We start from the raw sequence: 27,726 nt of genomic DNA on the forward strand, positions 1-27,726 counted from the left end.
GAACACAAGAGGCATTAATCATGAATATATGGAATAATTAGTACATTTAAACTTCGATTTTAAATGATGTGTTTCAGTATTATTTCTGAACCTGGAATCCTATGCAAAAGGGGTAAATGGGAAAGAAATTAATACAATGAATCTCTTCCATCTTTTTAACTGAAGTTATTTACCAAAAAAGTAAAAGCAAAATACCGTGGATGCTGGAAATCTGAAACAAATACAGGAGTGCTGAAGAAACTCAACAGACCTGCCAGCACCTGATTGGTAGTTCTTCCTCCTGTTCAGTTCTTCAGACTAACAGTAGCCAGCATACTGTTCAAAGTGCCATCATGTAGCTAAATAATCAAATAATGAAATAAAGGAGGTAAATGTATATATATTTTAAAGGAAGGTTTATTATTCTGCCTATTCCCAAATGATCAGTCTTTCAATACACATTAGTGCTTGATTGTTAAATGATATCACTATCACTGAAGTTTCCAAAATTGAGCAGTAGTTATTTTAGAATGGTTCCGTGTCTGCCGTACTTTTGGCCAGAAATACTAAAGTAATTGTGTAGTGTTCCTATATTCGGTCTGGTTCTGACTAGGTTAATATTTTCTCATTTTCGACAGGTCACGAATTGAGCATGCCGCATGATGATTCGAAGACATGCGATAAGTTATTTGGTCAGATAGGGAAAAACCACGTGATGGCTCCATTGTTCATCCGCCTCAACAGGACTCTCCCCTGGTCTCCTTGTAGTGCATTTCACATCACAGAATTCTTTGACAACGGCCACGGTAAGTAAGTTATTTGCAATATACTGAAGTGGTTGTCTTCTAAGTTTTGGTGAAACATTTGCAGCTGCCTCAAATCTACTGTAGAAAACAGGGTTATTTCTAGTTTGTGGGAATGTTATTGTTGGAAACAATTGTTATTTTATTGAACATCTTTATATATTAGGGAAAAATGTCTGTTGTAAATGTTTGCAAATAATGCCAGTACTTTGTTAACTGGTCTGCACTACATATAGTAAGAACCACCTTGATTCAGATTCCAAATTCCATGGATTTTCAGCCTAAAGTCATGCACAAATGTGCACAAGGAAACAGGATTCACTGAAATGCATGTTTTTCAATGTGGAACCTCACTAAACTATCAATCAAGGTAGTTTATTTATTATTAGGTGATAATTTTACAGAATGACTATTTCACAAGCTTTGTTGTGAATATGTAGATTTATCCACAATTTCCTGTAAATGCAGTTTATCCTTTAAAATCTACTTGTTATATATAGGGGCCCTAAGGTGAAAAATATTTAGTGATCAATATTAAAATGTAGTCAGGGAAAAAGCAAATTAGGCAATAGCAATCTTGATATCCCTTGGTATAATAAATCTTGTGTTTGCAAGTCCATCCGAACTGACTTCCTTCCGTTTCTAGGTCCTATGAAGTGACAGTGGTCAAATGTTTAAGCCATATGTCTGAAATAGTTCTGCCTCCTGTCTTAATGGAAGTATAAATTCACTCATTTCAAAACTAGCTGACAGCTCTGCTAAGGAAAAAGTAGAGAGGGAAATTTTAGATGTTTAAAATTTAAATTAAAATGTTTCTACTCTTGCATCCTGTAACACCATTTCAAGGCACCAGGTGGTCTCCAAAGTTGAGCTGTTTCAGAATTTTGTATACAGTTCAACTTCACCACGTTTTGCAGTTCGAAATTGCCATGTTCTTCTTTCCTCAGTAACTTTTAATAACATTGGACTTCTATTAGTGTACACCAGGCACTACTTCAAATCTAATGTTCAATATTAGAACATTGAAGCTGAACAAGAATATTGAGAATCTGCTAAAAACAAAATTCTGGAAACTTGTACAATAGCATTTTTAAACTAACCCTGATAAGTTATAATCTTTGGAACATTATAGTAGAACATTTTGTTTTAATTTCATAAACATATTATACGATTGAAGTGTGGAATTCTGAAACAAAGGAATGCTGAAGAAATTCAGCAGGTCTAGTAGCATCTGATCGCTAATTCTGTCTGCCGTTTTATTCTTCAGACAGGAAGTCTAACAGTAGCCAGCATGCTGTTTAAAGTGCCATGATATGGCTAAATAACCAAGTAATTGAGTAATGAAGATAATGTAGATAAATGCATATATACCGTAATGGTTTCTTTTGTCTGTTCCAAAGTGATCAGTTTTGCAATGCATATTAGATATGCTTGATTGTTAAATGATATCACAATCATTAAATGAATTGCATTGGTGAAATAATAAGAACATTATAACATACATAGCACCACAGATAGGATCTACATTGCAAAACAATTTACTGTTTCAATTGTACTGGATTCAACTAAAATGCCCCCTTGAGTGCTAACTGATCTGTATTTTCAACATTTTCTGCTTTATATTTTATTAAAATCAACCAATACTAATTAACTATTCCTACAACACCAAAACAAAATTTTTTTTCACCTTGAATGGTACATCGGACTCCTGCAAAGTAAAGTTGGTCTACAGTAATAGCGCAAAACCAGTTTTGTTAAGTCAAAAGCTTATCGATTACAACGGAAAATAAATTGTGTGCAATGTAAAATTGGCAACTGATTTGATATAAACCCATTTCTTGTTCTTGGTCTAAACTTGTGTGATCCCTTTTAATATATGAAACAAAAGTCTGAAAGCTAACCCTCAGGAAACGTCAGCTTTCCTGTTCCTCTGATGCTGCCTGACCTGCTGTGTTCCTCCAGTTCCATACTGTATTGAGTCTGAAAGGCTCATTAGCTTGGCAAATCTGTATCTATAAATGGGCATACGCAATCAACAGGAACGATAATGTCAGCTTCTAGCCCTACTAATTGTAAAAATCGACATTCAGTCATTATTGGTGCTACAACTAATTTTCTTCTCCCAATATTGTTCTCTTTCCTCATCTATTCCTCAGCCTGCCCCAGGTAGGGATACAAACCTCTAGGCTAAAATTAGTCGATGCCTCCTATCAATATATTACAATCAATCAGTAGGTCAATTAAAAAAAACTTACTTGCAAATGAGCAGATGCTGTTTGAGTGTTAATTATAAATATGGACTTGGAAAAAGGTTTAAGATGGATGGATAAACTACCAAGTTAAGGCACAATGTAATAAGTTTCATAAATATCTGATCCATTTACATCCATTGTCGAAGTAGAATATACTAATTGAAAACATGTCAAATATGCAAAATGTATACAAAAGACTTGATTCTATCTGGTGCTTTTCGCAGGTGACTGTCTGCTTGATGCTCCTGTGGATTCAGTTCCATTGCCAACTGAGCTGCCAGGCCAGGCGTACAATTTGAACACCCAGTGCCAGCAGATTTTCGGGGAGAACTGCCAACACTGTCCAAATACATCCGAGTCCGATGTGTGCTCTCAGCTGTGGTGCAGGTGTGAGAATCAAACCGAATGTCTCACCAGAAATGGAAGTCTGCTGTGGGGAGATGGAACTCCATGTGGCCAGAACAATATCTGTATAGATGGCATGTGTATTGGGAAAGACGAGGTAGCTAGCATGAAGGTAAGGCGCATAATTGTATGGGCTTTCTTCCGTGATTGTTTATCATATTGAGCTCAATGTCTCCATGGTTTTATTTGCTCTATTGGTGTAAATGATTTTGAAAAATATACAATAAACAGATGAGAAAATATTGTTAAACAGTCACAATTTATTTAGAACACTAGTTAATTTAGTTGCAGGATCATTTTTACAATATCGAAAGCAAATACAGAAATCGCTGGAAAAACTCAGCAAGCCTGGCAGCTTTTGTCGAGAGAAAGCAGAGTTAATGTTTTGGGCCCAGTGACTCTTTTTCAGAATACCATGTATTAAAACAGCACAGGACTCCAACATGCATCTTTGAGTAGCCTTCAGCTACCCCTGCAAAAAAAATAGGAGCACTGTTTAAGGAGAGGCGTCGGCACAATTGTAATGTCACTGGGCTAGGAATCTAATCCTATGGGCATTGGTTCAAATCCCACCATGGCAACTGGTGGAATTTGTATTCAATTAATAAATCTGGAATTAAAAATGAGCCTTACTAATGAAACTATGAAACAATTGTCGTAAACACTCACCTGGTTCACTAAGGGAATGAATTCTGCTGCCCTTACCTGCTCTGGCTTACCTGTGACTTGAGACCCCCAGGAATGTGCTTGAGTCTTAACTACCCTCTGAAATGGCCTAGCTATTAGTGATGAGCAATAAATGCTGGCCTTGCCAGTGACATCCACTTTCCATGAATGCATAAAGGGAGGGGAAAAAACTGTATTTAAACAACTGCCTAAAAGGTACAATGAAGGTCTGTGGCATCTAACTGGTAGACAAGGCGTCCCACCACCTAATTCGTAACTCTCCGGCACTTGTTTCTTGGGTAAGTAATAGGCAGGCATCAGTTGCAGATTATATCCCCGATGCTGTTGTCCAAATACGGACATTTAGAATATTTGTTTTAAACAGTGTTACTTGTTTTTCACTTTTATGTAATAGAAAGACTGATTCTTTTTAAGTGATTGCAAATATTGTAACTTTAATTGTACATTAGTATTAAATCTAGTAATTTGCCTGCCTTCATCTATGAGTTTGCTGGCCATTTTCTCAAGCAATACATTGATAATAGGGTACGTATGACTCCAGATAAATTGTTTATGCTAACTCAACGTGGCATCAGAACCAAGGTGATTCTTGTGACCTCATTTGTTTTGTTTTCATGTGGTAGAAACTTGGAAAGCTAATTAAAGCTGAAACATTAGTTAAATGAGTTCTAATGTTGCGCAGTAATAAGAGGAAAATTCGGTTTTAAAGGGATTTCAATTTCTACCAGTTTACAAGCATGAGACGATGTTTTAAGATAAATGAGCATTGAATTTTTGTCTTTCTAGCAGAATGTTGTTGAAGGAAGCTGGGGATCTTGGACCCCCTGGGGAGAATGTTCCAGGACATGTGGTGGAGGTGTGCAGTTTTCATTCAGAGAATGCAATGATCCAGTGCCTCAAAATGGTGGGAAATATTGTGAGGGACAGCGAACACGATACCGTTCCTGCAATACAGAAGATTGCCCAAATAAAAATGGTAAATAGCTTATTTTAGTTGTTTGTGAATACTGGTAAAATTGTCAATATGGAGTGATGGCTTTAGAATGTTATTGCAATTACACCAGAAAAATAAAGCTTACAACCTGGATGTGTAAAAGGCTCACACGTGTATAACCAATCAAAACCCTTGAGTTACATTTCATTTTGAGATTTGTCTGCTGAACTACGTTCAAATATAAAACCTGAGGCTGAATTTCCATTCTGTGTTGGGAACCAGATGTCAAGGCCAGTTCTACCCCTGTGCAACATGCTTTAGACAGCCCAGTACAATCTTCAATGTCTGAGTCAAATGTGATTGAATGAGTGGGCACATCATCTGAGCAGGGACCCAACACTGGAGTGCCAATAGGAGGCTCTCCAGCAGACACTTCACAGCCCCACTGACTGAGCTCACAGCTGTTTATCTGGGCCATGGAGATAGTGAGGGAAAAGAGTGCAACAAACTTACCCAATGTGAGCATTGAAATATCGTGCTTATACACTGATGGATGAATTGTGCAGAGAAATGGGATACGTTCATGTGGAACAGCATCAGGCATTTTGGTTGGGAGTACCGGTGAAGTGGATCATTTTCTGTCCACTCCTCCCTGAAACCGTTACCTAGGGCTCTGACCACTCTTTCTTGATCAGATCAACAATTTATTTTGCATTCGTTGAATGTGGATGTTGAAGGTATGGCCAGCATTTATTGCCCGTCCCTAATTGTCCAGGAACTGAGAAGCTTGCTAGGCCACTTCAGAAGACAATTAAGACTCAACCACTTTGCTCTGGATTTGAAATCACATGAAGGCCAGACCAGATGAGGACAGCAGATTTCATTCCCTGAGCGGCATGGGTGAATGAAAATATGGTTGCCATTCAGTCAGTTTTATTCCAGATTTTTGTTGAATGCCATAATGAGATTGAAACCCATTTTCCAAGGGCATTAGAACCTAGCTTATTCATCTGATGATAATCATAGAATCCCTACAGGGCAGTTCTAGGCCATTCAGTCTGTTGAGTCTGAAACAATCCTCTGAGCATTCCCAAGAGCCCCTGCCCTACCCCTGTAACTTCACACTTCCCATGTCCAACACACCTAACCTACACGCCCATGGACACTCTTGGGCAATTTCCATGGCCAATCCACTTAAGCTGCACATCTTTGGACTATGGGAGGAAACCAGTTGGAAACCCACGCAGACATGAGAAGAATGCACAGCCTCAACGCATACAGTGACCTGAGGTTGGAATCGAACCCCTGCCCCAGGCAATATAAGGCGGCAGTGCTAACCATTTTGCTGCCCCGTTCCACCATAATGCCATAATGCTTCTGCCTCCCCTAAATTGAAGGTTCTTCCACTACCCCTGGATGCGAAACTCCTGCAATGTGATTAACTGTGTTTGTTCCTCTCTGTGAATCAGAAAGACAGTGACAAAGAGGCATGACATGGAGTTAATCAGTAAAGGGTTGCTGATGCTGCCTAGTAACCCTATAACTAATTTGCTTTTTATTCTCTTCTGAAATCTTGCTTTTAAGCTTTGAAAAAAAACATGCTGACTTGAATTCCCAACAAACGTAAACACGTAAGTTTGACTGGTACATAGATTGGGCAATTACTTTTTTCTGGAAAGGGTCAATGTTTTTAGTAGTTTCAAACTGAATCCTATTACAATACAGTAAATATTTTAAACAAGCATAGGGTTCACACCCAATGTGTCATGAAGAAAATAATTTCAGACTGTGTTTATTTTGCAACAGGCAAAAGCTTCAGGGAGGAGCAATGTGAAAAGTACAATAGTTGGAATTACCAAGACTTGATCGGCAACACTGTTAAATGGATACCCAAATACTCTGGCGTGTCCCCAAGAGATCGGTGTAAACTGTTTTGCCGTGGCAGAGGGAGAAGTGATTTTAAAGTGTTTGAATCCAAAGTAAGTACCTCCTTACAATAGACAGTTGTTTACAACTATAAATAAAAAAACATAAAATTGTGGAAATATTCAAGTATCTGTTTCTCTCAGCTATAGGTGAACTCAATGGCTGTAGCATTTTCTGTTGCTGTTTTTGATTTCTAGTACCTATTGCTTTTATCTCTAGTTTTATAATATATTTCAGCTATGCTTTTATAACATTTGTCAACATTATAGTTTGATGTTCAGTGTCACTATATTTTTGAAATACTTCTTGGTATCAGACAATACTATCAGATTCCAAGTTACTTTATCCCAGTTATCTACTGTGTTCTGAATTCTGAACTGGCTTGTTGAACATCTTTTCAATCAAAAGAAATTTGTTGTTGATGTTATGAATAAATCATCTGTGTTGTAGGTAGCGTAAAAATGTTTGATTACTGGATAAGCACTCTTATCAAGGATTCATAGACATGGACCTGAACCTTTACTGCCACAGGGAGGCTGTATGTATACTTGGTAGTTTGTGGGTAGAGCACACCAAAGTGGGACCAGATCAGGAACATCATAAATAATACGATCCCTACAGTGCAGAAAGAAATTGTTTGGCCTATAGAGTCAGAACTGCCTCTCCAAAGAGCATCCCACCCAACTACCCTATTCCTGTAACCCTTGATTTTATCATGGCTAATCCATTCAGCTTACACATTCCTGGACACTGCAGACAATTTAGCATGGCCACTCAATTGACTGCACATCTTTGGACTAGGGGAGGAAATCAGAACACCCAGCAGAAACCCACACAGATATGGGGAGAACTTGCAAGCTCCACACAGACAATCACCCAAGGCTGGAATTGAACCTAGGTCCTAGGTGCCATGAGGCAGCGGTGCTAACCACTGAGTCACTGTGTTACTCCTGTCCTCAGTCAACTTTAATCCAGCTAAGTTTGCAGTAGTCCCAATGGAGCTGCTGGTAAGTATGTAAAATATTTAAAGAGCCTATTAATCAAGGATTTAACGCACAATTCTAACTTTGGCAGCTAACAGAGCAAGTTTCTCGGCCTGTGTGGAACATGCCAGGGTTAACTCAGATGAGTACACAGCAGGCAGTGCTTATTCACTGACAGGCTGGGAAGGCTTCAGACTGTGAAACTGAAGAACTGCAGCCATGCATATGTGAGAAGCTGCAGTTCACTGCACTTCTTCTGAGAGAGTGCTCCTACTGCTTGACAGATTTCCAACTCCTTGGAAGTCAGTTCATCTGTCTTGGAATCCATTCACCTTGGAATTGCGCCTCCACTTTGCTGCTTGTCTGTCTGAAGAACAAAAAGGGCATCCAAATCAACAGTACAAGCAACACCCATTGATTCCTCCTCAGTTACATGCTGCTTCACAGGACAGTGGGGATAAGCATCCTTTACAGGATGAGGGCGTCACTGACTAGGTTAGCATTTATCACCTATCCCTACTTGCCTAAAGAGCAGTTAACATAGAACATAGAAAAGTACAGCACAGTTCAGGCTCTTCAGCCCACGATGTTGTGCCGTGGAATAATCCTAATCCAAAAATAAAATAACCTAACCTACATTCCCCTCAATTCACTGCTGACAATGTGCATGTCCAGCAGTTGCTTAAATGTCACTAATGACTCCGCTTCCACGACTACCACTGGTAAGCTATTCCATGCGCTCACAACTCTCTGGGTGAAGAACCTCCCTCTGACGTCTCCTCTATACCTTCCTTCTAACACCTTAAAACTATTACCCCTCGTGGCAGTCAATCCTTAAGAGTCAACTATATAACCATGGGTCTGGAATCACATGTAAGCCAGACCTAAAGGACATTAGTGTGCCAGATGGGCTTTTTCCCAGCAAGCAGCAATGGTCATTGTTAGACTCCTAATTCCAGATATTTATTGAATTCAAATTCCACAATTCTGCTGTGGTGGTATTCAAACCCTGGTTCCCAGAACATTAGCTGGGTCTCTGGCTTAACAGTCCAGCGATTAATACCACTGGGCCATTATCTCCCCTCATGGGTTTGTAGCTCAAGAGCCAAGACCCCAACACATGCAGAGAGAATCAGCTCTCTCTCTGTGGATGAGCAACAGAAGAGGTTTGGGTTAGCACATCATTGCTGACATCTGCAGCCTTCTGGAAGAAGAACCCTTCCGAGTCAGCCCAGGGCCACTCATCAGTGACTGCCAAGTTGGCTTCAAATGGATGGATTCCATTTCTGGCTTCTCCGTGGAAATTTTCCCACTGTTCTGCAAACAGAGAAAATAGAGTTATGAGAGTGAGAAATTGAATATGTAGAGAGAAAGAAACAACATTAATTTTGGAGGGTAAATCTGAGGAATCAGCTTGAGGTAGCTCAAAAGTAAGGGAAATTATGAAAGCTGTACGTTGACATTGCTTCTCTTCTGTTAAAGAAATATTATTCATGCCAAGTCTTCATGTACATTTTTGAATGAAAAAAAACAAGAATATAGTCTTTAGAATGCAGTCTAACAAATTAGTCACTGCAGCAATTCTACTGATATTTCCAATAAACAGAATCATTTACCACTGTCTCTGCCTTTTTCACTTGGCTAGGTTTTATTTGGTTTTTAGGGCATTTTTATTTTTTTTACAGTCCATCACAGACATAAAAAGTACATATCAGTAAAGAGTGACATTCAAATCCTGGCATCAACTTGCTGCTGAGAATTGGAAGATCCAGCTATGATTGGCAAAACTAATTCCTGAGCATTTTACTCTTTCTGTACAACATAAGAAAATCACTGAATGCCTCAACATTAAGGGTATTGAAGCATTTTGTTTAAATATTTCTAAATGCTGTCCAGATTGTCAAGGATTATAGTCATGCTGTCACACGTCTGTGCTCCGTTTATTGCAGTGGATGAATTATAACTATGAATCATGTTTTGGCACCAAAGAGCTTTGAGGTGATCAATTTAAGGCTTTTAACCATATTGAGACATTTGCATTTAATTATTTTTGGAGACACTAATTTCGTATCATACAAACAGCTTGTTCTGAAAAGATTCTTCTAGTCTGTAATAAAGAATTGAATAATTACAAAGGAGCAACTGTGAAATATGTCGGACCCTTCACAGTTTTGGAAAAAGTAACTTCAGCTTTAAAACAACAGAAAATGATAAGTTCTGAAAATCTGGTGGTTTGGTTGAATTCTTTAGTATTTTACAGCTCATAAAACAATCAGAAGATATCTAATGCTTAAAAGTATTGTTTTCCAATATTAATAATCATTAATGTCTACAAATTACTTTTCTATTTTGTTTGAAGTATGAGTGCCTGTACACAATGTAGTTTGGTAAATTTGAATATTTTGAATCTGATAAGTGTGGCTTTGTATAATGAAGAGCCAGAGGGCATAAGTTTCTGATGAACATCAAAATATCAAAATGAATGGATAGGTGAATTGTTATTTTCACATGGAAACCACAGTGGAAGCAGGGCTGACAATAAAAGTGAAGTGGAGAAATACTTTTAAAGGAAAAAAGTAGAAAGTTGCATAGGGAAAGGCTGGGGAATGGGACTAATTGGAATGCTGGCAAAGGTACAAAAGACCAAATGGCCTCCTTCTGGCCTGTAAAATATTATTATACAGTGGAAAAATATTGTTCTATAGGCTTTCAGCTTCATCTTGGCTCCAGAAGTTAGTTAGCAATTTAAGCTTGAGGCAGGCAGAACAAAAAAATTACTAGCTGTGAATGTAATACCTTCTTCCTAGTCTCCCATTATTAAGGAAACAATTTAGGTTTTCCTTCAACGAAAACAAAAACTGAAGAAAGGCCATTAAAAGAAACATTAACTCTGTTTTGCCTCCACAGAAGCTGTCAGATTTGCTGAGTTTTTCTAGCAATTTCTGTTTGTTTCTGATTTCCAGCATGCACAGTTCTTTGAGTTTCTCTTGAAATTTTAAGTATACGTTCAAACTGACAGTTAGCAATGAAATTCTTGTCTTTTTAAAGATTTTCAAGTACATAATTGCACTGTAAGATAAATTAACAAGCGTGATAACACCACAATGCACAGTGAAATCTAAGTTTATAATTTAAAGAGCTACTGGTCTAGGGCATTGAAATTTTTACAACTAAAAATTTGATATAAAATTTCCATTTTTATGCTTCAGGAAAGAGAATGATTTGTCAGACTGGAATGCACCATTGTTTTTATTCTGAATAAGATATCCGACTGCAAACTTCCAAAGAATTCTTAAAAGCCTATCCTAGACAATTATTCATATTTAATAACATATGTAAATTGTAACTAGATTATATTAAAATAATTGATTTCTTATTGTTACATGCACTGTGATACAGTGAGAGGTGTTGCATGCTAAACAGTCAAATCATACCTTACATAAATACATCAGGGTAGTAGAACAGAATGTAGTATATAGTGTTATAGCTTGAGAGAAGGTGCAGGGAAAGATCATCTCCAATATGAGAGGTCTGCTCATAAATCAGATCACAGTACAGAAGAAGCTGTTCTTAAATCTGTTTCAGAGATAGTGGGAACTGCAGATGCTGGAGAATGTGAGTTAACAAGTTATAGATCTGGATGAACACAGCAGGCCAAGCAGCATCAGAGGAGCAGGAAAACTGACCTTTCGGGTCTTCTTCAGAAATGAAGAAGTGTCCAGACCCAAAACATCAGTCTTCCTGCTCTTCTGATGCTGTTTGGCTCACTGCGTTCATCCAGCTCTACACCTTGTTATCTCAAATCTGTTGGCCTGTGTTTTCAAGCTTTGGTATCTTCTGCCCATTGGAAGAGAATATAGCCAGGGTGAGAGAGGTCTTTGATTATTTTAGATTAGATTAGGTTCCCTACGGTGTGGAAACAGGCCCTTCGGCCCAACAAGTCCACACCGCCCTTTGAAGCATCCCATCCAGGCCTATCCCCCCCATAACCCTGAACACTACAGGCAATTTAGCATGTCCAATCCACCTAGCCTGCACATCTTTGGACTGTGGGAGGAAACCGGAGCACCCGGAGGAAACCCACGCAGACACGGGGAGAATGTGCAAACTCCACACAGACAATCACCCGAAGCGGGAATCGAACCCGGGTCCTTGGCGCTGTGAGGCTGCAGTGCGAACCACTGCACCACCGTGCTGCCCTGTGTTGGCTGCTTTCCCGAGGCAGCAAGAAGTGTGGACAGAGGCAGTGGAAGGAAGGTTGGTTTTCATGATAGACTGGGCTGCTTTCACAACTGTCTTAAGATATCAAAGTGCGGAGCTGGATGAACACAGCAGGCCAAGCAGCATCTTAGGAGCACAAAAGCTGACGTTTCGGGCATAGACCCTTCCTCTCACAACTGTCTGTAGTTTCTAATGGTGTTGGGCAGAGCAGTTGCCAGACCAATCTATGATACATCCAGATAGGAATGCTTTCTATGGTGCATCTATAAAAATTGGTGATTCAACATAGCAGGATATTATAACTGTTTCCTTCCACCTCTGTCCCCTTACCCTTTTATAAAATCATTGCTCCATTACACCAACTCAGTCTATACTCATAGTTCCAAATGTTGTACATCAGAATAGCTTTCTGTTAATGCAATGTAGATTAATTTGTATCAATTCTTGGCGTTGCAGGTGATTGATGGAACTTCATGTGGCCCTGATACCACATCAATTTGTGTCCAAGGTCAATGTGTAAAAGCTGGCTGTGACCATATCATTGGATCCAGCAAGAAATTTGACAAATGCGCAGTATGTGGTGGGAATAGCTCAACATGCAGGAAAATAAGTGGCTCTCTGAACAAGTCCAAGTATGTTTAATTTTCTATTCTTCAAAGTTAAAAGCTATCAAGAAACCTATATGATACGGTGGAAGAATTGTGCTTTGATAGTTCAGAAATATTTGTATGATTTGATCCTATTGCTGGAAAGAAAAATTATTTAGCAAATGTAATAAACTTAAGTTTTGCTAACTTTAAATTTATAAATAAAACTAGTTAAAATATTAACTGTAGCATGCAATAGTTAAAACACTCAAATATTGCATTCTGAATTTGGCATTTTAGTCATGGTGCTCAAACCTGCTCTAAAGAATGATTAGTGATAATGGGAACTGCAGATGCTGGAGAATCCAAGATAATAAAATGTGAGGCTGGATGAACACAGCAGGCCCAGCAGCATCTCAGGACCACAAAAGCTGACGTTTCGGGCCTAGACCCTTCATCAGAGATGGGGATGGGGTGAGGGTTCTGGAATAAATAGGGAGAGAGGGGGAGGCGGACCGAAGATGGAGAGAAAAGAAGATAGGTGGAGAGGAGAGTATAGGTGGGGAGGTAGGGAGGGGATAGGTCAGTCCAGGGAAGACAGACAGGTCAAGGAGGTGGGATGAGGTTAGTAGGTAGGAGATGGAGGTGCAGCTTGGGGTGGGAGGAAGGGATGGGTGAGAGGAAGAACAGGTTAGGGAGGCAGAGACAGGTTGGACTGGTTTTGGGATGCAGTGGGTGGAGGGGAAGAGCTGGGCTGGTTGTGTGGTGCAGTGGGGGGAGGGGACGAAGTGGGCTGGTTTTGGGATGCGGTGGGGGAAGGGGAGATTTTGAAGCTGGTGAAGTCCAATTTGATACCATTTGGCTGCAGGGTTCCCAAGCGGAATATGAGTTGCTGTTCCTGCAGCCTTCAGGTGGCATCATTGTGGCACTGCAGGAGGCCCTTGATGGACATGTCATCTAAAGAATGGGAGGGGGAGTGGAAATGGTTCACGACTGGGAGGTGCAGTTGTTTATTGCGAACCGAGCGGAGGTGTTCTGCAAAGTGGTCCCCAAGCTTCCGCTTGGTTTCCCCAGTGTAGAGGAAGCCACACCGGGTACAATGGATACAGTATACCACATTAGCAGATGTGCAGGTGAACCTCTGCTTAATATGGAAAGTCATCTTGGGGCCTGGGATGGGGGTGAGGGAGGAGGTGTGGGGGCAAGTGTAGCACTTCCTGCGGTTGCAGGGGAAGGTGCCGGGTGTGGTGGGGTTGGAGGGCAGTGTGGAGTGAACAAGGGAGTCACAGAGAGAGTGGTCTCTCTGGAAAGCAGACAAGGGTGGGGATGGAAAAATGTCTTGGGTGGTGGGGTCGGATTGTAGATGGCGGAAGTGTCGGAGGATGATGCGTTGTATCTGGAGGTTGGTGGGGTGGTGTGCGAGAACGAGGGGGATCCTCTTTGGGTAGTTGTGGCGGGGGCGGGGTGTGAGGGATGTGTTGCAGCTTTTGTGCTCCTGAGATGCTGCTGGGCCTGCTGTGTTCATTCAGCTTCACATTTTATTATCTAAAGAACGATTAGTTTCTTGCAAGCTAGTTATTTTGAGAATTTAGGAAAAATAACTTAAGGACAGTTAAACCCTTTTGCCGAAGGCAATGTTGTGACTGCGAGGAGGCCAATCAATAAGAAATGACATTAACACAAATTACCAATAACAAACACATAACAAAAGAAAGTACAGATATCTTAAAATATATGAAATGGTTGGGTCTATAGTGACATTCTTGGTACAATGGATCCTCATCTGTGAGTTGGGAAGAGTCATTATAGAAGCATTCAGAGTTAAGCAAGCAAAATGAGGCTAGAGGAAGAGACCACTAAATCTAAAGACTTGCCATGAATCATAGGCATGATGGGCTGAATAGTTCTATTACGTTGGTGATTTTTTTGGCATCCTACTGGACCTGCTAATTGTTAACCTCCTTTCAGGTGGGGTTGTTGATTTCAAGCAAATTGGACCCAACCCAGTATAAATACATTGCTGAACGAAAGTGAGACTGCCTTCCTCTCTAGTTTTTAGTTGCAATTCCACCAAAATTTCAGAAACAGTTGAAGATTGGTCTGCTGTAATTTCAGATGCCTGAAATCTCATTTCATGCTTCTTCATTTTGTTATTAAAAACGCTTGACCATGTCAACTGCACAGCACATCACAACAAATCTGATGAAAATAAATTAATTATTCAGTTTTCATTTGTTTGTGCTTTTTTCTTGTCTTCCTAGGTACGGCTATAATGATATTGTGACAATCCCTGCTGGAGCAACCAATATAGATGTCAAACAGCGGAGCCACAAGGGGATTAAACATGATGGTCATTACCTAGCTGTGAAATTGTTGGATGATAAATATATTCTGAATGGAGACTATTCTGTGATAACAGTAGAACAAGATATTCCGATCGGTGGGGCTATTCTCAAATATAGTGGCTCCTCTACCACTCTGGAAAGAATTCAAAGTTTCAAACAGCTTCAGGAGCCACTGATAATTCAGCTGCTGTCTATTAGTATAGATACATTGCCTCCCAGAGTGAAGTATAGTTTTTTCATCCCCAAAGATGTCTTATTTAGCAAGCAGAAAGCCAAAACTAACAAGAAGTCCCCTAATGCCATCAAACAATCCATTGCTTCTCAATACACACTTGGTGAATGGTCAGAATGTTCTCGTACCTGTGGATCTGGTTGGCAGAGAAGAAATGTGGAATGCAAGGACCATGATGGCAATGTGTCCTTGGAATGCAACTGGGCATTGAAGCCGGAAGACATCAGACCCTGTGCTGATACGCCATGCCCACTTTGGCAACTGGGCTCTTGGTCCTCCTGTTCAAGAACTTGTGGCAAAGGAGAAAGGAAGCGAACTGCTCTATGTGTTGAATACACTGGCAAAACCGCAGAAGACGATAAATGTGATCTTTCCAAGAAACCCAAATCTGCAACTGAGGAGTGCTTCTTGCAGGAGTGCTAAACATGGCTACTTTTTAATGTGAAAAGCAATACAATCTGACAGCCCATACTAACCAGACGTGACCTTGCTTAGCTTCAGGGTTGTGTAGCCATAGAAAAATGGAGAAAATGCACTAACTGACGCAAATAGGTCAACAAAGTAGACCTGTTTGATGTAGTAAGACAGCAAATACCACTGTATATCTTTTCATTGTTTTGCCAGATAGTTATCTACCTCAGATGATAGAGAACGTTGCCTTTCAGAAGTTAGGCTAATATACTGTAAGTTTTTCTTATTTGCTGCTGTTTCAGTCTTAACGCTCAACAAGTCGACGTTGGAAAGACGACAAACCTGTAATCATAGTAACTGTAATTTAAGAATTAAAAGGTACTGCCTTTGGTGTGTGTATAATAGTTTGTTACATATCAGTCCCATACAACAATGTGTAAATTTTATGGAAGATTTAAAACTAATTCAGATGTAGCATTCCAATACTATATATAGAGTACCTGAGGTATCCTATACCTTCAATGAAGGAGTGTAGTTATTTTTAAGCTTCCTTTTAAAGCTATTTATTTTTGTACAGTTTATATCTTGTACTTCAGATTGTGTTTTTAGATGCTGCTGTGTTACAAACAAGAGTACTTCTTCTTCCCCTTTATCTGTATAGATGCTTTACTTGGATGCACACCTGGTTGTAAGCTCCTGTGTGGCAAATAAGGAGATGCTGGTCAAACTGAGAGCACGTGAAAATAAGTCGACTTTGTTTTATTAACACTTTATAAAATTGTGATCATGTAAGAACTCTGCCACTTTAGTGAATAATGCAGGATTTGCTCTGCCAACAGCCCTGTTTAATCTCGCACAATAAATCATGGATTATAACTTTTATTCTACTTTCTAGATTTATGTTTTTTTAAAAAGGTTGTCAGTAACTCCTTCCTTTTGCTCCTTGTTTCATGTGTTATTCCTTCTATTTTATTTTCTTTGTCTCCCTGTGATTTCATTGAAGGAGATTAATCATATCATTAGTTTTATCTGTTATTGTAAGTCTCTCATCTCCACAATCAATTAATTCAAAATCTTGTTTCGTCAGCAGAGGATTTTAACTGTTAGTCAAAGTAAATATACATGTTAAAATTCATTCATGATGCTAGAGTTGCCATTCTTAATAGATAAGAATTCATTGGAACTGTAGTATGGTCTCGGTCTCAACCTTTTATTCCAGCTTTAGGTGAGACAACAGTAGATTTGAGAACAATGAAAACTTTGCTGTTTCTATCAACAAAAAACCCAACCCTTCACCGTTTATCAACTAATTACAGGAGTGTGTTATAATTTCTCTGAACCTATATTTAATGGTCTAGGCAAGAAGGAAAAATACATCAAAAGCAATTTCAGTAATAGTGAAAGCTGATTTTTTTTGTAGTTGTACCAAAGTCTGATCAAAGCCAGAAGGCATACCAGTAGAATTTCTAAACACAGTTCTGAATTCAATTCTTTTTTCCATGACAGAGAAAAAAACATGCTTTACACATAATAATGCAGCAAGCATAAGTAAAAGATTTTTGATTTCCCAGCCAACACCTTATCCTGTTCATGCACAATCCATGCTGACTTGAATTATACTTTCTAAATTCTAAGAATAACCAATATTCCAAGCTGGCGAGGCATAATTGTTTGCTAATGTCTATTCTGGAGGGATTTTCACAATCTCCGTGTCTGTTCAAAAATGAAAGTTTTTAAAAATTGAAGTTTTCATGAGTGTAGAATGATGAAATACAGAAGGCATGGATTTAAACTAATGGATCTGTAAATGACTAAGAGAACCTGTTTACACAAATAATGTCAAGTCTATGTCAAGTAACAAGTTCTGAGAACTGAAAACTTGCAGGAATTATTTAACATTAAGAAAACAGCACATATTATGAAACTCTTCACAAAAGTTTCACACTCCATATCTGAAGTGGAAAATTGGATTAGAACCAAACATTGTTGGATTATTTCCTCCAAACGTTACGTGGCGCATCGAAGAAATACAAAATAAAAGTAGTATTTTAAACATTGGAGTCAATAACTAACATGTTTTAGTTAAGAATCTTCCTATGATTTACTTGTCCAGTGTAATATTTAACTTATAACTAAATTTGACCTAGTAGCTTTTAATTTGTAGACATCAATGTTGAGCAGTAATTTCCAACTTATCAAAGAGTCAACAGATGTAAAGCAGATTCCAGTTAGTCCCTTCTCTTTGACACTATACCAAGGAGATCATGGTTAAATCAAGCCTAGTCAACCCATTTCAGGTTAAGGGAAAAGCAATTTCACAATGAACATGAAAAACATTATGAAAATTTAGAAATTGTACATAACTATGATAGACAAACAAAATTCCAAAATTTGGGCGGCCAACAAATTAGGACAGCTGGATATTTTCAGTGAAAGTTGGAAACAGATCAAAGTCAACAAGACTATCTAGAAATCTGAGACATCGTAATTCCCCAGTAAATCCCTGCCAGGTAAATAAGCAATGGGTTATTTGTGTAATAAATAAATGAGAAATTATAGTATCCACCCTACTGTAAATTCAAAATGAGTGGTGCGCGGAAACAAAAGACTGTTCATGCAGCAATTGCATGTCATAATTTTCTGACAGTTTGGCTGGCATTTACCAGATGAGCAGAATTTTACTCCAAATAAATATTTTCTTCAGTTCCCACCACAAACCCCGTGCCTCTCCTCAGCATCTTTCCAAAATTAAACCACACTATTTTCAGCATTGATGAAGTATTTGACACTAAGGTAAGCTAACTGGTTTATATCCACGTCCTCACACAGATTGCCAATTTTTGCAACACTAGTATGCTCTGCCCCTACTTCAGCTCATCTGTTACTGAAGCTCTGATCCATGCATTTATTTCCTCAAGATCTGACTATTCAAACATACTTCTATCAATGAGAAAGGTGTGGCATATCAAAGAGTAGAAACAAGGTATGAGAGGAAGATAGTGATAGACATAATGAGGTTCAGTGAACATCAAGAAGGGCAGGAAGAAAAAACAAACTGGCAATATATCAACAATCAAAATTAGATATTATAAATATACCACAAAGAAATAAACTTAACAGCTCTGTATCTGAATGTATATAGCATTCATAACAAAGTATATCTAGAAATAAAATGCTAATCACATTAACAGCAATTATAAAACTGCAGGATTGTTGAAAAATCCATGTGGATCAAATCTCTTCAATGGAAGAAAATCTGCTACCCTTACTGAGCTGGCTTATATGTGACCCCAGACCCACATCAATGTAGTTGCATCCTAAATGCTGTCTGAAATGGCCTAGCAAGTCACTAGGATGGCTAAGGAGTCTTACTACCACCTTCTCAAGACCAATTAGGAGTGGACATAACTGCTGGCCTGTCAGCAATGCTAGCATTCCACAAATAATCAAAAAATACCATATAAATAACCTTGATCCAACACCCTTTGCCAACAATGTTACCCCAGCTAATCTGCATTAAAGTGATATTGCTTTGAGTGATAAGTTTTGGCACATAGGCTTAGGCGAATTTCCTTTATTGTCTTCCAAGAGTTATTAGATCTCTCAGATGTAACTCACTCAAAAGCAATTAATTTTTACAAGGTTAAAAGTGGTTCATTATGCCCACCTGAGATGGCAGGCCCGGAATTCGATAAATCATCTGAAAGCTGGTACATCTGACAATGTTGTACACGTTCAATGCTGAATGACTTTACCAACCAAGATTGGGTGCTCAGATCACTGGAATGAGTCTTGAATTGACAGCAATTTCATGAGGTGAGATCAGTGGCCACTGAACCTCAATGAACATCCAAAATCCTAACCCCCAGACATCTTAACTACAATGAATCAAAGGTAGAGAGTCTGAGGGCAATTGCTGAATGAGGCCACTCCCACCAGAAATGAGACAGAACTCAACAGTCTCACGAATGTCTAATGACCACGATGCAATTTTTAGATGTCTGTTGTCTCAAAAATGAGCTTGTTGTCAAATAATATTTAATTCACAAGCTGGAATCCTGAATTGAACTTCTAAAATCACAGACATAATTTTTAAAAGTAAAGGCTAAAGCTGACAAACTCTGAATCAAGCTTGCCTACCTCAAGTTGCAATTCTATGTGTTCCACACTCTAATCCACTGGAATGGGGAAAGCATTTCTGCAAAGCTTATTAAAGATAATGACCTCAGGGAATATGAGGAACCCACATATGTTTATCATCCATTCATGGGATGAATGCGTTTACTGCCAATTACTAATTGGCCTGGAAAACGTGATGGTGAGCTTTCTGCAATCCTTTCTACAGTCCTTGGGCACAGGGACACCCACTGTTCTATTAGAAATTTGGTTCCATGAATTTAGCCCAGTGACAGTAAAGGGTCAGTGATAAAGTTTCAAATGGGGATGATGACTTGGATGTAAACTTGCAAGTGGTGTGTCTCTGTGAATCTGCTGCCCTTTCCTTTCCAGATGGCGAGGTCGCAGAGGTGGGAGATCCTGTCAAAGGAGCCATGGTGAATTGCTGAGGATACAGTTTGAACTCATTCATAAGGGATCAGGGCAATCAATTGAGGAATTCAGTTGTTAAAGATGAACCATTAAGTTGAATCACTTAAACAAGAGGATGATGGTTCAAAGATAGTGGGAACTGCAGATACTGGAGAACATGAGATAACAAGGTGTAGAGCTGGATAAACACGGCAGGCCAAGCAGCATCAGAGGAGCAGGAAGGCTGACATTTCAGGCCTGGACCCTGCAGAAAATCACACAAGTCCAGCCTTAAACAAAGCGACAACCAAACTATCAATTGTACTTTTTATTAATTTTCAGGATTCCAATTTTGACCAGCCTATCATTTTGTGATCTGTAATTTATTTGTGTGTGTACTTTGGAAGGTAGTTTTATTATTTTAAGTAGAATTCTTTCAATATAATACAAAAACTAACCTGTATTTGTTAAATACAGAAAAACCTGTGCAGTTACCTCTCTTTATTTGCAGTGTGTAAACAGTTAGATAATCACTAAATCAGTAAATGTACCCTTTTCAAAAACAAGAAAAAACCCTGTTTTAGTCAAACACAAAGATATTCCATCCCTTCTTGGCTGATTGTAATGCTGTAAATGGATAATATGAACACCTCTGTCACTTGTACCAGGCACTATTGGCCAGAAACAATGCAACAATTTTTTGTGTGAGGTGAAGGGAAATTACATGGATAAAGAACAAGCTGTAGCAGTTCACAGGCTAAAGTCAAATGAAACCTGAATCCACATGGGTTCTTTTCATTTGCTTAAGACAGATGACACGATTCCTCTACTGAATTCATGCCTATTCGGAGCAATAGACAACTTTACCCTTCACCCTTCCTGTCTCTGAAACTCTAGAGACTTGCCCTGAAGCATCCCACAACCTTAGATGTGTGATATCCACACACATTTAAAAACTCAAAGTTCTCAGTTCATCCACTGCAGCATTCACCTATACTTCTTCGCACTCAGGCTTTGATCTGCAATTTGTGCACAGTTAAACACAATAGTCCCAAAATAGAACAGTCTAATCTGGTCTCAGTCTATCAATAACCATAACCTTGTACTTAAATTTAGATATTCCGGAAGTACATCTGATGCAACCATTTCAGATTTAATTAATGTGTTGGAAACTACACAATTCTTTGACAATGCTCGATGGAAGTCATCTTTCACATAAAATCAATGGCATTTAAGAGTGAGGCAATCTATAATATTTTTTCACAGCCCCCAACAGCTGGTTACAGAGCTCTGTTGCCAGAATGTTTGAAACATTCATACCAGTCCTTTTCTTGAGGGAATTCTGTACTGTACTGTGTAGTTAAGAGAATCAACATGTTGAATGAATATCAGAAATACAAATAAATGAACAAAATAATTCCCAGTTTTGAAGAAGCTAGAAAAGGTATCATGGCATGCATTTCCAGCATGTGATGTTAACTGAGTGATTTGCTAAGTTAGTTATAAGGTAATTAAATAAGAATAAACAACAGAATATTTTTTCTAAGTTTGTGCATATGCACAATGTCAGGAATGAAATCCTTCAGACTGGAAACTGCTTTATGAAAAATGGTTATAGAATGATATGTATGGCATATTATCTTCAAAATTTACCAGTTTTAATCCTAAATTGCATTCTCATATTAAAAGTGAGAAAAGTTTTTTTTCAAAATTTACATCCTCATTATTTTATAAAGCTCAACATGGTCATTTCTCAGCCTCCTGTGCTCCGGTGAAAAATGTCTCAGCCTATCCAGCCTCTCCTTATAATTCAAACCGTCCACTCTTGGCGATATCCTGGTAAATCTCTTCTGAATCCTCTCCCGCTTATAAATATCCTTTCTATAACAGGGAGACCAAAACTGGGCTCAGTACTCCAGAATAGGCCTACCAATGTTCTATGCAACCTCAACATAACATCCCAACTTCTATACTCAAAGATCTGAGCAATGAAGGCAAGCATTAAGAAATTAAGATCATAATGTCTTTAAATTTTGATTTCTGCTTTACCAAAACATCAAGCTGAACATTATTATGTATTTACAATTGTTTGTTAATAATCCAAAATATAAGTAAAACTTGTTCAGGCACATAACTCTTTGAGGTTTACATCACATATAGATAAGGTGGTTGAAAAGGCATTTAACATGCTAGTCTTCATTGCTCAGACCTTTGAGTATAGGAGTTGGGACATTATGTTGGTGTTGTGCAGGACAATGGTGAGACCTATTCTAGAATACTGAGTTCAGTTCTGGTCTCCCTGTCATAGGAAGGATATTATTAAGCCAGAGAGGGTTCAGAAGAGATGTTGCTGACAATGGAAGGTTTAAGTTATAAGGGGCGCCTGGATATGCTGGGACTTCTTTCACTCTAGCATCGGAGGTTGAGAGGTAACCTAATGAAGGTTTATAAAATACTGAAGGGTATAGGTAAGGTGAATGGCAGGTCTCTTTCCCCTAGGGTGGGGGATTTCAAGACTAGGGAGTCTTTTTTAAGGTGAGATGAGGGAGAACGATTTAAAAAAGATATGGGGGGCAATTTTTTTACAGAGACTGGTTCATGTGTGAAATGAACATCTAGAGAAAGTGGTGGATGCGGATACAGTTACAACATTTATAAGACATTTAAATAAGTACATGCATAAGAAATGTTTGGAGGGAAATGGGCCAATTGCAAGCTAGTGGGGCTAGTTTAGTTTGGGATTATGGTTGGCATGATTTGGTTGGACCGAGGGGTCTGTTTTTGTGCCATATGACTCTTTGACTCTATGATTCTGCAAAACATAGACAAGATGCCTATTTGGCTTAGGAATTGTTTAATGTGTCCACAAGCTCTGAAACACACTAGTGGGTTGAAGTTTCACATTTGCAATCAGAAAAAAATAATTACAAGCTCAAAACTATATACTTTCTGAGACAGGTCCTTATGATTCCACTGCTTTTGTCATTTGGATATGACCTGAAACTTTGAGTAACTTGTGTGTTTTTATAGAACTCTCATTTGTAAAGTTAGCAATCCCAATAATGATCCCTTTTCATCTACCCTCTCCCAATTCACCACAGCTTTCGAGTGTTCATCTTTCTCTAATCTTAAATCAATTTCTTAGCCTTTCTCAACACTAACATGTAATTCCCACAAATTTGGGCAGAATTAATTAACTTTTGTATAGAATATTCCTAACCATCTTCTGCAACTTTGGGTATTACCAAGCTTTAGAGTTTGCTGCTATCTGAAAAAATCTTCCTCAAAAAATTCGATAAATTTAATTACAACAGATCTTCATCTCCTAGCACCAAATTACTCACTATGCAGTAGGTTTTTCTCATGCTAATAAATCCTCATCTTTACATTTAATATCCTAACTCTGTTACATCAATCCTTTTTGAATTTGGATAGCATCTTAACTTGCATTGAATCTATTGGCCTTTCTCCAGTGACCAGTAATTCAATTCCTAATTATTACAATTCCACAAATCCCTCAATTGTCTTCCTCAACAGTCTCAGAAGAACACCATTATATCTCTCTGATTTAATTATTTTGAGCTCTGTCTTCTATGTGGGACTGTTATTTCACTCATAATCAAGTGAACCTTTTGCAAATAATGCAAGAGCAAAATATTGTACAGTCTGAAAATCTGAAATAAAATCAGAAATTGCTGGAAATATTCACCATCTCAGGTGGTATCCGAGGAGAAAAATGAAATGAATGCTCCAAGTTAACGGCCCATCAGTAGGTTGATTTCTACTTAGTTAATTTCTGTTATGGTAAGGTATATTACTCATGTCTTTTGTACTTTAAATAACAAGTCAAACAATTATTATCTAGCCCATATCCTCAGATTTGAGTAACATTGGATGGAATCTTATAAGGGTTTGAGCAACATGGACTGTGGCAAGAGATAATGGGAACTGCAGATGCTGGAGAATCCGAGACAACAAAGTGTGGTGCTGGATGAACACAGCAGGCCAAGCAGCATCTCAGGAGCACAAAAGCTGACGCTTCGGGCCTAGACCCTTCATCAGAAAAAAGGGGTCTGTGGCAAGATATGTTACAGAGCCAGATGTGAAATCCCATGAGGCTCATCTGGATGTCAGGAACATCTCACACTGTATATTTCCTAAGCACTCAGCAGTGCTGAGTTGCCAAATCAAGCAAGATTATTAACTTGCTGATGACCCAGCTTTGATTCATTAATATTCTATTTTACCAATCTTGCCAAACAAAGTAGATGTCAAGGAAACCTGACATGAAAAACAGTGAGTGCCTGACAACTTCAGATCATCACATATTCTGAACAATGTTCATGGACACACACACGCGCGCGCACACACACACACACACACACACACACGCACCACACCGCCATTGGCAATCTGATATATACCAGCCTCTAAAAACACTATGGCACATCTCTGATCCACTTACAAGTCTCTTCTGCACTTCAATGCTGCAGCGAGGACACTGTGTATTAAGGGACACACAACCAGCTCATGGACTGGGCCAGGCTGCATTGTCTGGTTTCTTCGATTGCAGTGCTCACTTGCTCTGAACCTTGGCGCTGACAGCATTCCTTCTTCGCATTGTCTTTCCTTGCCTTGCCTTTTCATGCTTTCACTCCATCAGCCAGAGATACCAGGCTCATATTACGCCTGTTCTGACCATGTTGTTTAACACATACACAAAGAAAAGGAGCTTGTGCTGGCTGCCTGCAGGACTCAGTGAAAGGGGATAACTTTTGCTCAGAAGGCTAAAGGCAGGCTCTGATAACAGCCCAGCAGCAAAATCACAGTCAGGGTGATCAGAGTCAAGAAATTCTCCACGTAAGGGGTAAGAAGCAAATGTTGGGCAGCCAGCCACCCGTATTGACTCTTTCTGCCCTACTTTGGACTGTGTTCCTCCTGGGATGAGAGTGAGGCCATTGACTTTCTTCCTGTAGTGATAGACATCCCTCCAGAAGGCTAAGACTGTTTTAATCTGGGCGATAACTGCAAACTAGGTTGACATTGTCTGGTGTTGTGGCCTCCACTGCTGGTCCTGGGGAAGAGGAAGTCCCAACATTGCACCTCTCCGTCGAGCCAGAACGTCCAGGGCCCTGGCTGCCTGGTCCAGAGACTATGTCAAGAACAATTCAGCACAGCTCCAGATTGTATCAGTCATAATTGGAACTGCAGATGCTGGAGAATCCGAGATAACAAGGTGTAGAGCTGGATGAACACAGCAGGCCAAGCAGCATCAGAGAAGCAGGAAGGCTGAAGTTTCGGGCCTATTCTGATGAAAGATCTGGGAGTCAGCCTTCCTGCTCCTCTGAGGCTGCTTGGCCTGCTGTGTTCATCCAGCTCTACAACTTGTTATTTCAGCTCCAGATTGAGAGGGCTCACGACAAGCTTTTAAAGATAGTGCGGGAGTAACTAATATTGGTCAATTCTGGCATTTCTGTTGATTGGGGAGTTATTCCAGGAATGGCACATGGTGAAAAAAGACTGGAATCATACATGAGGGCTGCTGTTGGGCCGGAGTAGGTCATTTAGGAGACAAATTGGTTCAATAAGATTCAGCCCTTTGTATCTTTCACTGTTCTGTCTTCAACTACAATTTTGCTACAGTATCACTGACAATAAGGATTTCAATAAATTTCAGATTGGGAATGTATTTGAAAATTAGGTTGACAGGAATGATCAAATACCTCAAGATGCATTTAATCTTGGAGCATTAACCTTCTTAATTATTTGTTAATAATGTACACTTCCAAAAGGAAGTGTTTCCAAAAAGTAACTATTTATTAATCCAGAAGCAGGTGTAACTTATCTAATAACTGGTAGAAACAAATTCACTAGTAATTTAATTGGAGTCAATGAATTTGTGCAGAACAAGGCAAGAAGATAAATAATTATTTCAGTTGGCAGATTGATATTTCACAATCAATGGTAGTTGTCTCTTGATTTGAGGATGACATCTATATACAGCTGTAATTTTTCTGGGCCATTAGTCATCATGTGATTGAACAGGCTGATTCTCAAGGGATAGGTCTTTGGCCATATGGGGCAGGATGTTCTCAGAGGTAGTCGGGTCTGGAATGTTACAGTAGCTTCCTTTTATATCTCCCTGCTGCCATTCAGCTTCATTGGTAGGAGATTTTGGCTCAGATCGTGAGGCAGTTAGAGGAGTTGGCTGCTGTCATTCATTAATATCAATGCTATCATTCTTCAAGGAGAACTTCAGAGTGCATCTGAAGTGTTTTCTTCGTTGTTTGCTGGAATTTTGGCCATTTGAAAATTGAGAAAACAGGACCTAGCAGGGAGATGCTTTTCAGCTTTCAAAATACAGTGTACATTAAGGTTAGGGTTATCCTAACCCCAATCCTAATGCAGTGCATTGAAGATTATTTTGCATGAATATTTGCAGAAATAGTTTCATAAATGACATTTGAAGGCTTCAAGAAAGCTTCAAAAAGAACACTGAAGTTCCTTTGACAATCTTCTCATTGAATGTGGTGGATGCCAAAAGCATTGCAGCTGGAAATTCTCCAGATTCTTGTCTATTACTGACAGTCTAATTTCACTGCAGTACAGATGTGTGGTGACAGCAACTAGTCTGTATACTTTGGTGACATGCAGAGGTCATTGTAGTTAAATACCTGGTTTGCAGAAGGCAGGACTGCCGCAGCTCATCTGGGAAAAAAGCAAAGAGCTACGGATGCTGAAGATCTGAAACAAAAACAGAAATTGCTGGAGGAACTCAGCAGATGTGACAGCATGTATGGAAAGAAAGCAGAAATAATGTTTGGAGTCCAGTGGCCTTTCTTTAGAACTCTTCTGTAGCAATTTCTGGTTTTGTTGCAGCTGATCTGATGTTGGATCTGCTCATAAATAGTGGCCTCTTGAGAGGGATGACTGCCAAGGTATGGAAACTGCTTAACAAATAGCATGATTCTCTCTTACAATATATGTGGGAAGTGGAATATTTGGCTGACCAGGTTTCAGTTGGTATGTCAGATTTTTTTGGCAACATTCAAGGACAGGTCAAGGTTTTTCTATGCAGAATTGCAAAGATCGAAAATGGCTGCAGATCTGCTGCTGCCACCAATTTAAGGCATATATGTCTGTACTGGACTGATTGGTTTTTGCATGGGCATTGAAGAGATTTCCATCGAGACATCTTTCCCTGTTGAGGGCAATAGCCCCTGCCACAGAGATTGTAAATATTATGGGAGTTATCACACAGCCTTTCTTGAATCGAATCTGGATTTTGAAGGCATCTGTTTCAGACCTCCAACTCTCTACAATTACTGTCATATCATCACAAAGCATTTTCAGCAGTGATGAAGTTTCTTGAAATCCAAATCTTCAGAATACAATCCAGACAGCATCATCATTTACTGAATCAAAGACTTTCAT

At 39.1% G+C, this 27,726-nt stretch overlaps 1 protein-coding gene across 2 annotated transcripts in view; it reads left to right on the plus strand.

Annotated features, from left to right (window-relative positions):
- The window catches only part of LOC125467033 (A disintegrin and metalloproteinase with thrombospondin motifs 8-like), a 28,334-nt gene extending 11,681 nt beyond the window's left edge, over positions 1 to 16,653 (plus strand). Inside the window, exons 3-8 of one of the 2 annotated variants that reach the window (XM_048562364.2) lie at positions 618 to 785; positions 3,259 to 3,551; positions 4,913 to 5,102; positions 6,867 to 7,039; positions 12,647 to 12,822; positions 15,039 to 16,653. In XM_048562364.2, coding sequence (XP_048418321.1) covers positions 618 to 785; positions 3,259 to 3,551; positions 4,913 to 5,102; positions 6,867 to 7,039; positions 12,647 to 12,822; positions 15,039 to 15,777 — 1,739 coding nt within the window. In that variant the 3' untranslated portion in view covers positions 15,778 to 16,653. The remainder of the gene's footprint in view (positions 1 to 617; positions 786 to 3,258; positions 3,552 to 4,912; positions 5,103 to 6,866; positions 7,040 to 12,646; positions 12,823 to 15,038) is intronic. The other variant, XM_048562365.2, reaches the window with a different exon arrangement.
- Positions 16,654 to 27,726: the final 11,073 nt, after the last annotated feature.

Source organism: Stegostoma tigrinum, chromosome 32 (genome assembly GCF_030684315.1).
Source record: "Stegostoma tigrinum isolate sSteTig4 chromosome 32, sSteTig4.hap1, whole genome shotgun sequence".
Lineage (NCBI taxonomy): Eukaryota > Metazoa > Chordata > Chondrichthyes > Orectolobiformes > Stegostomatidae > Stegostoma > Stegostoma tigrinum.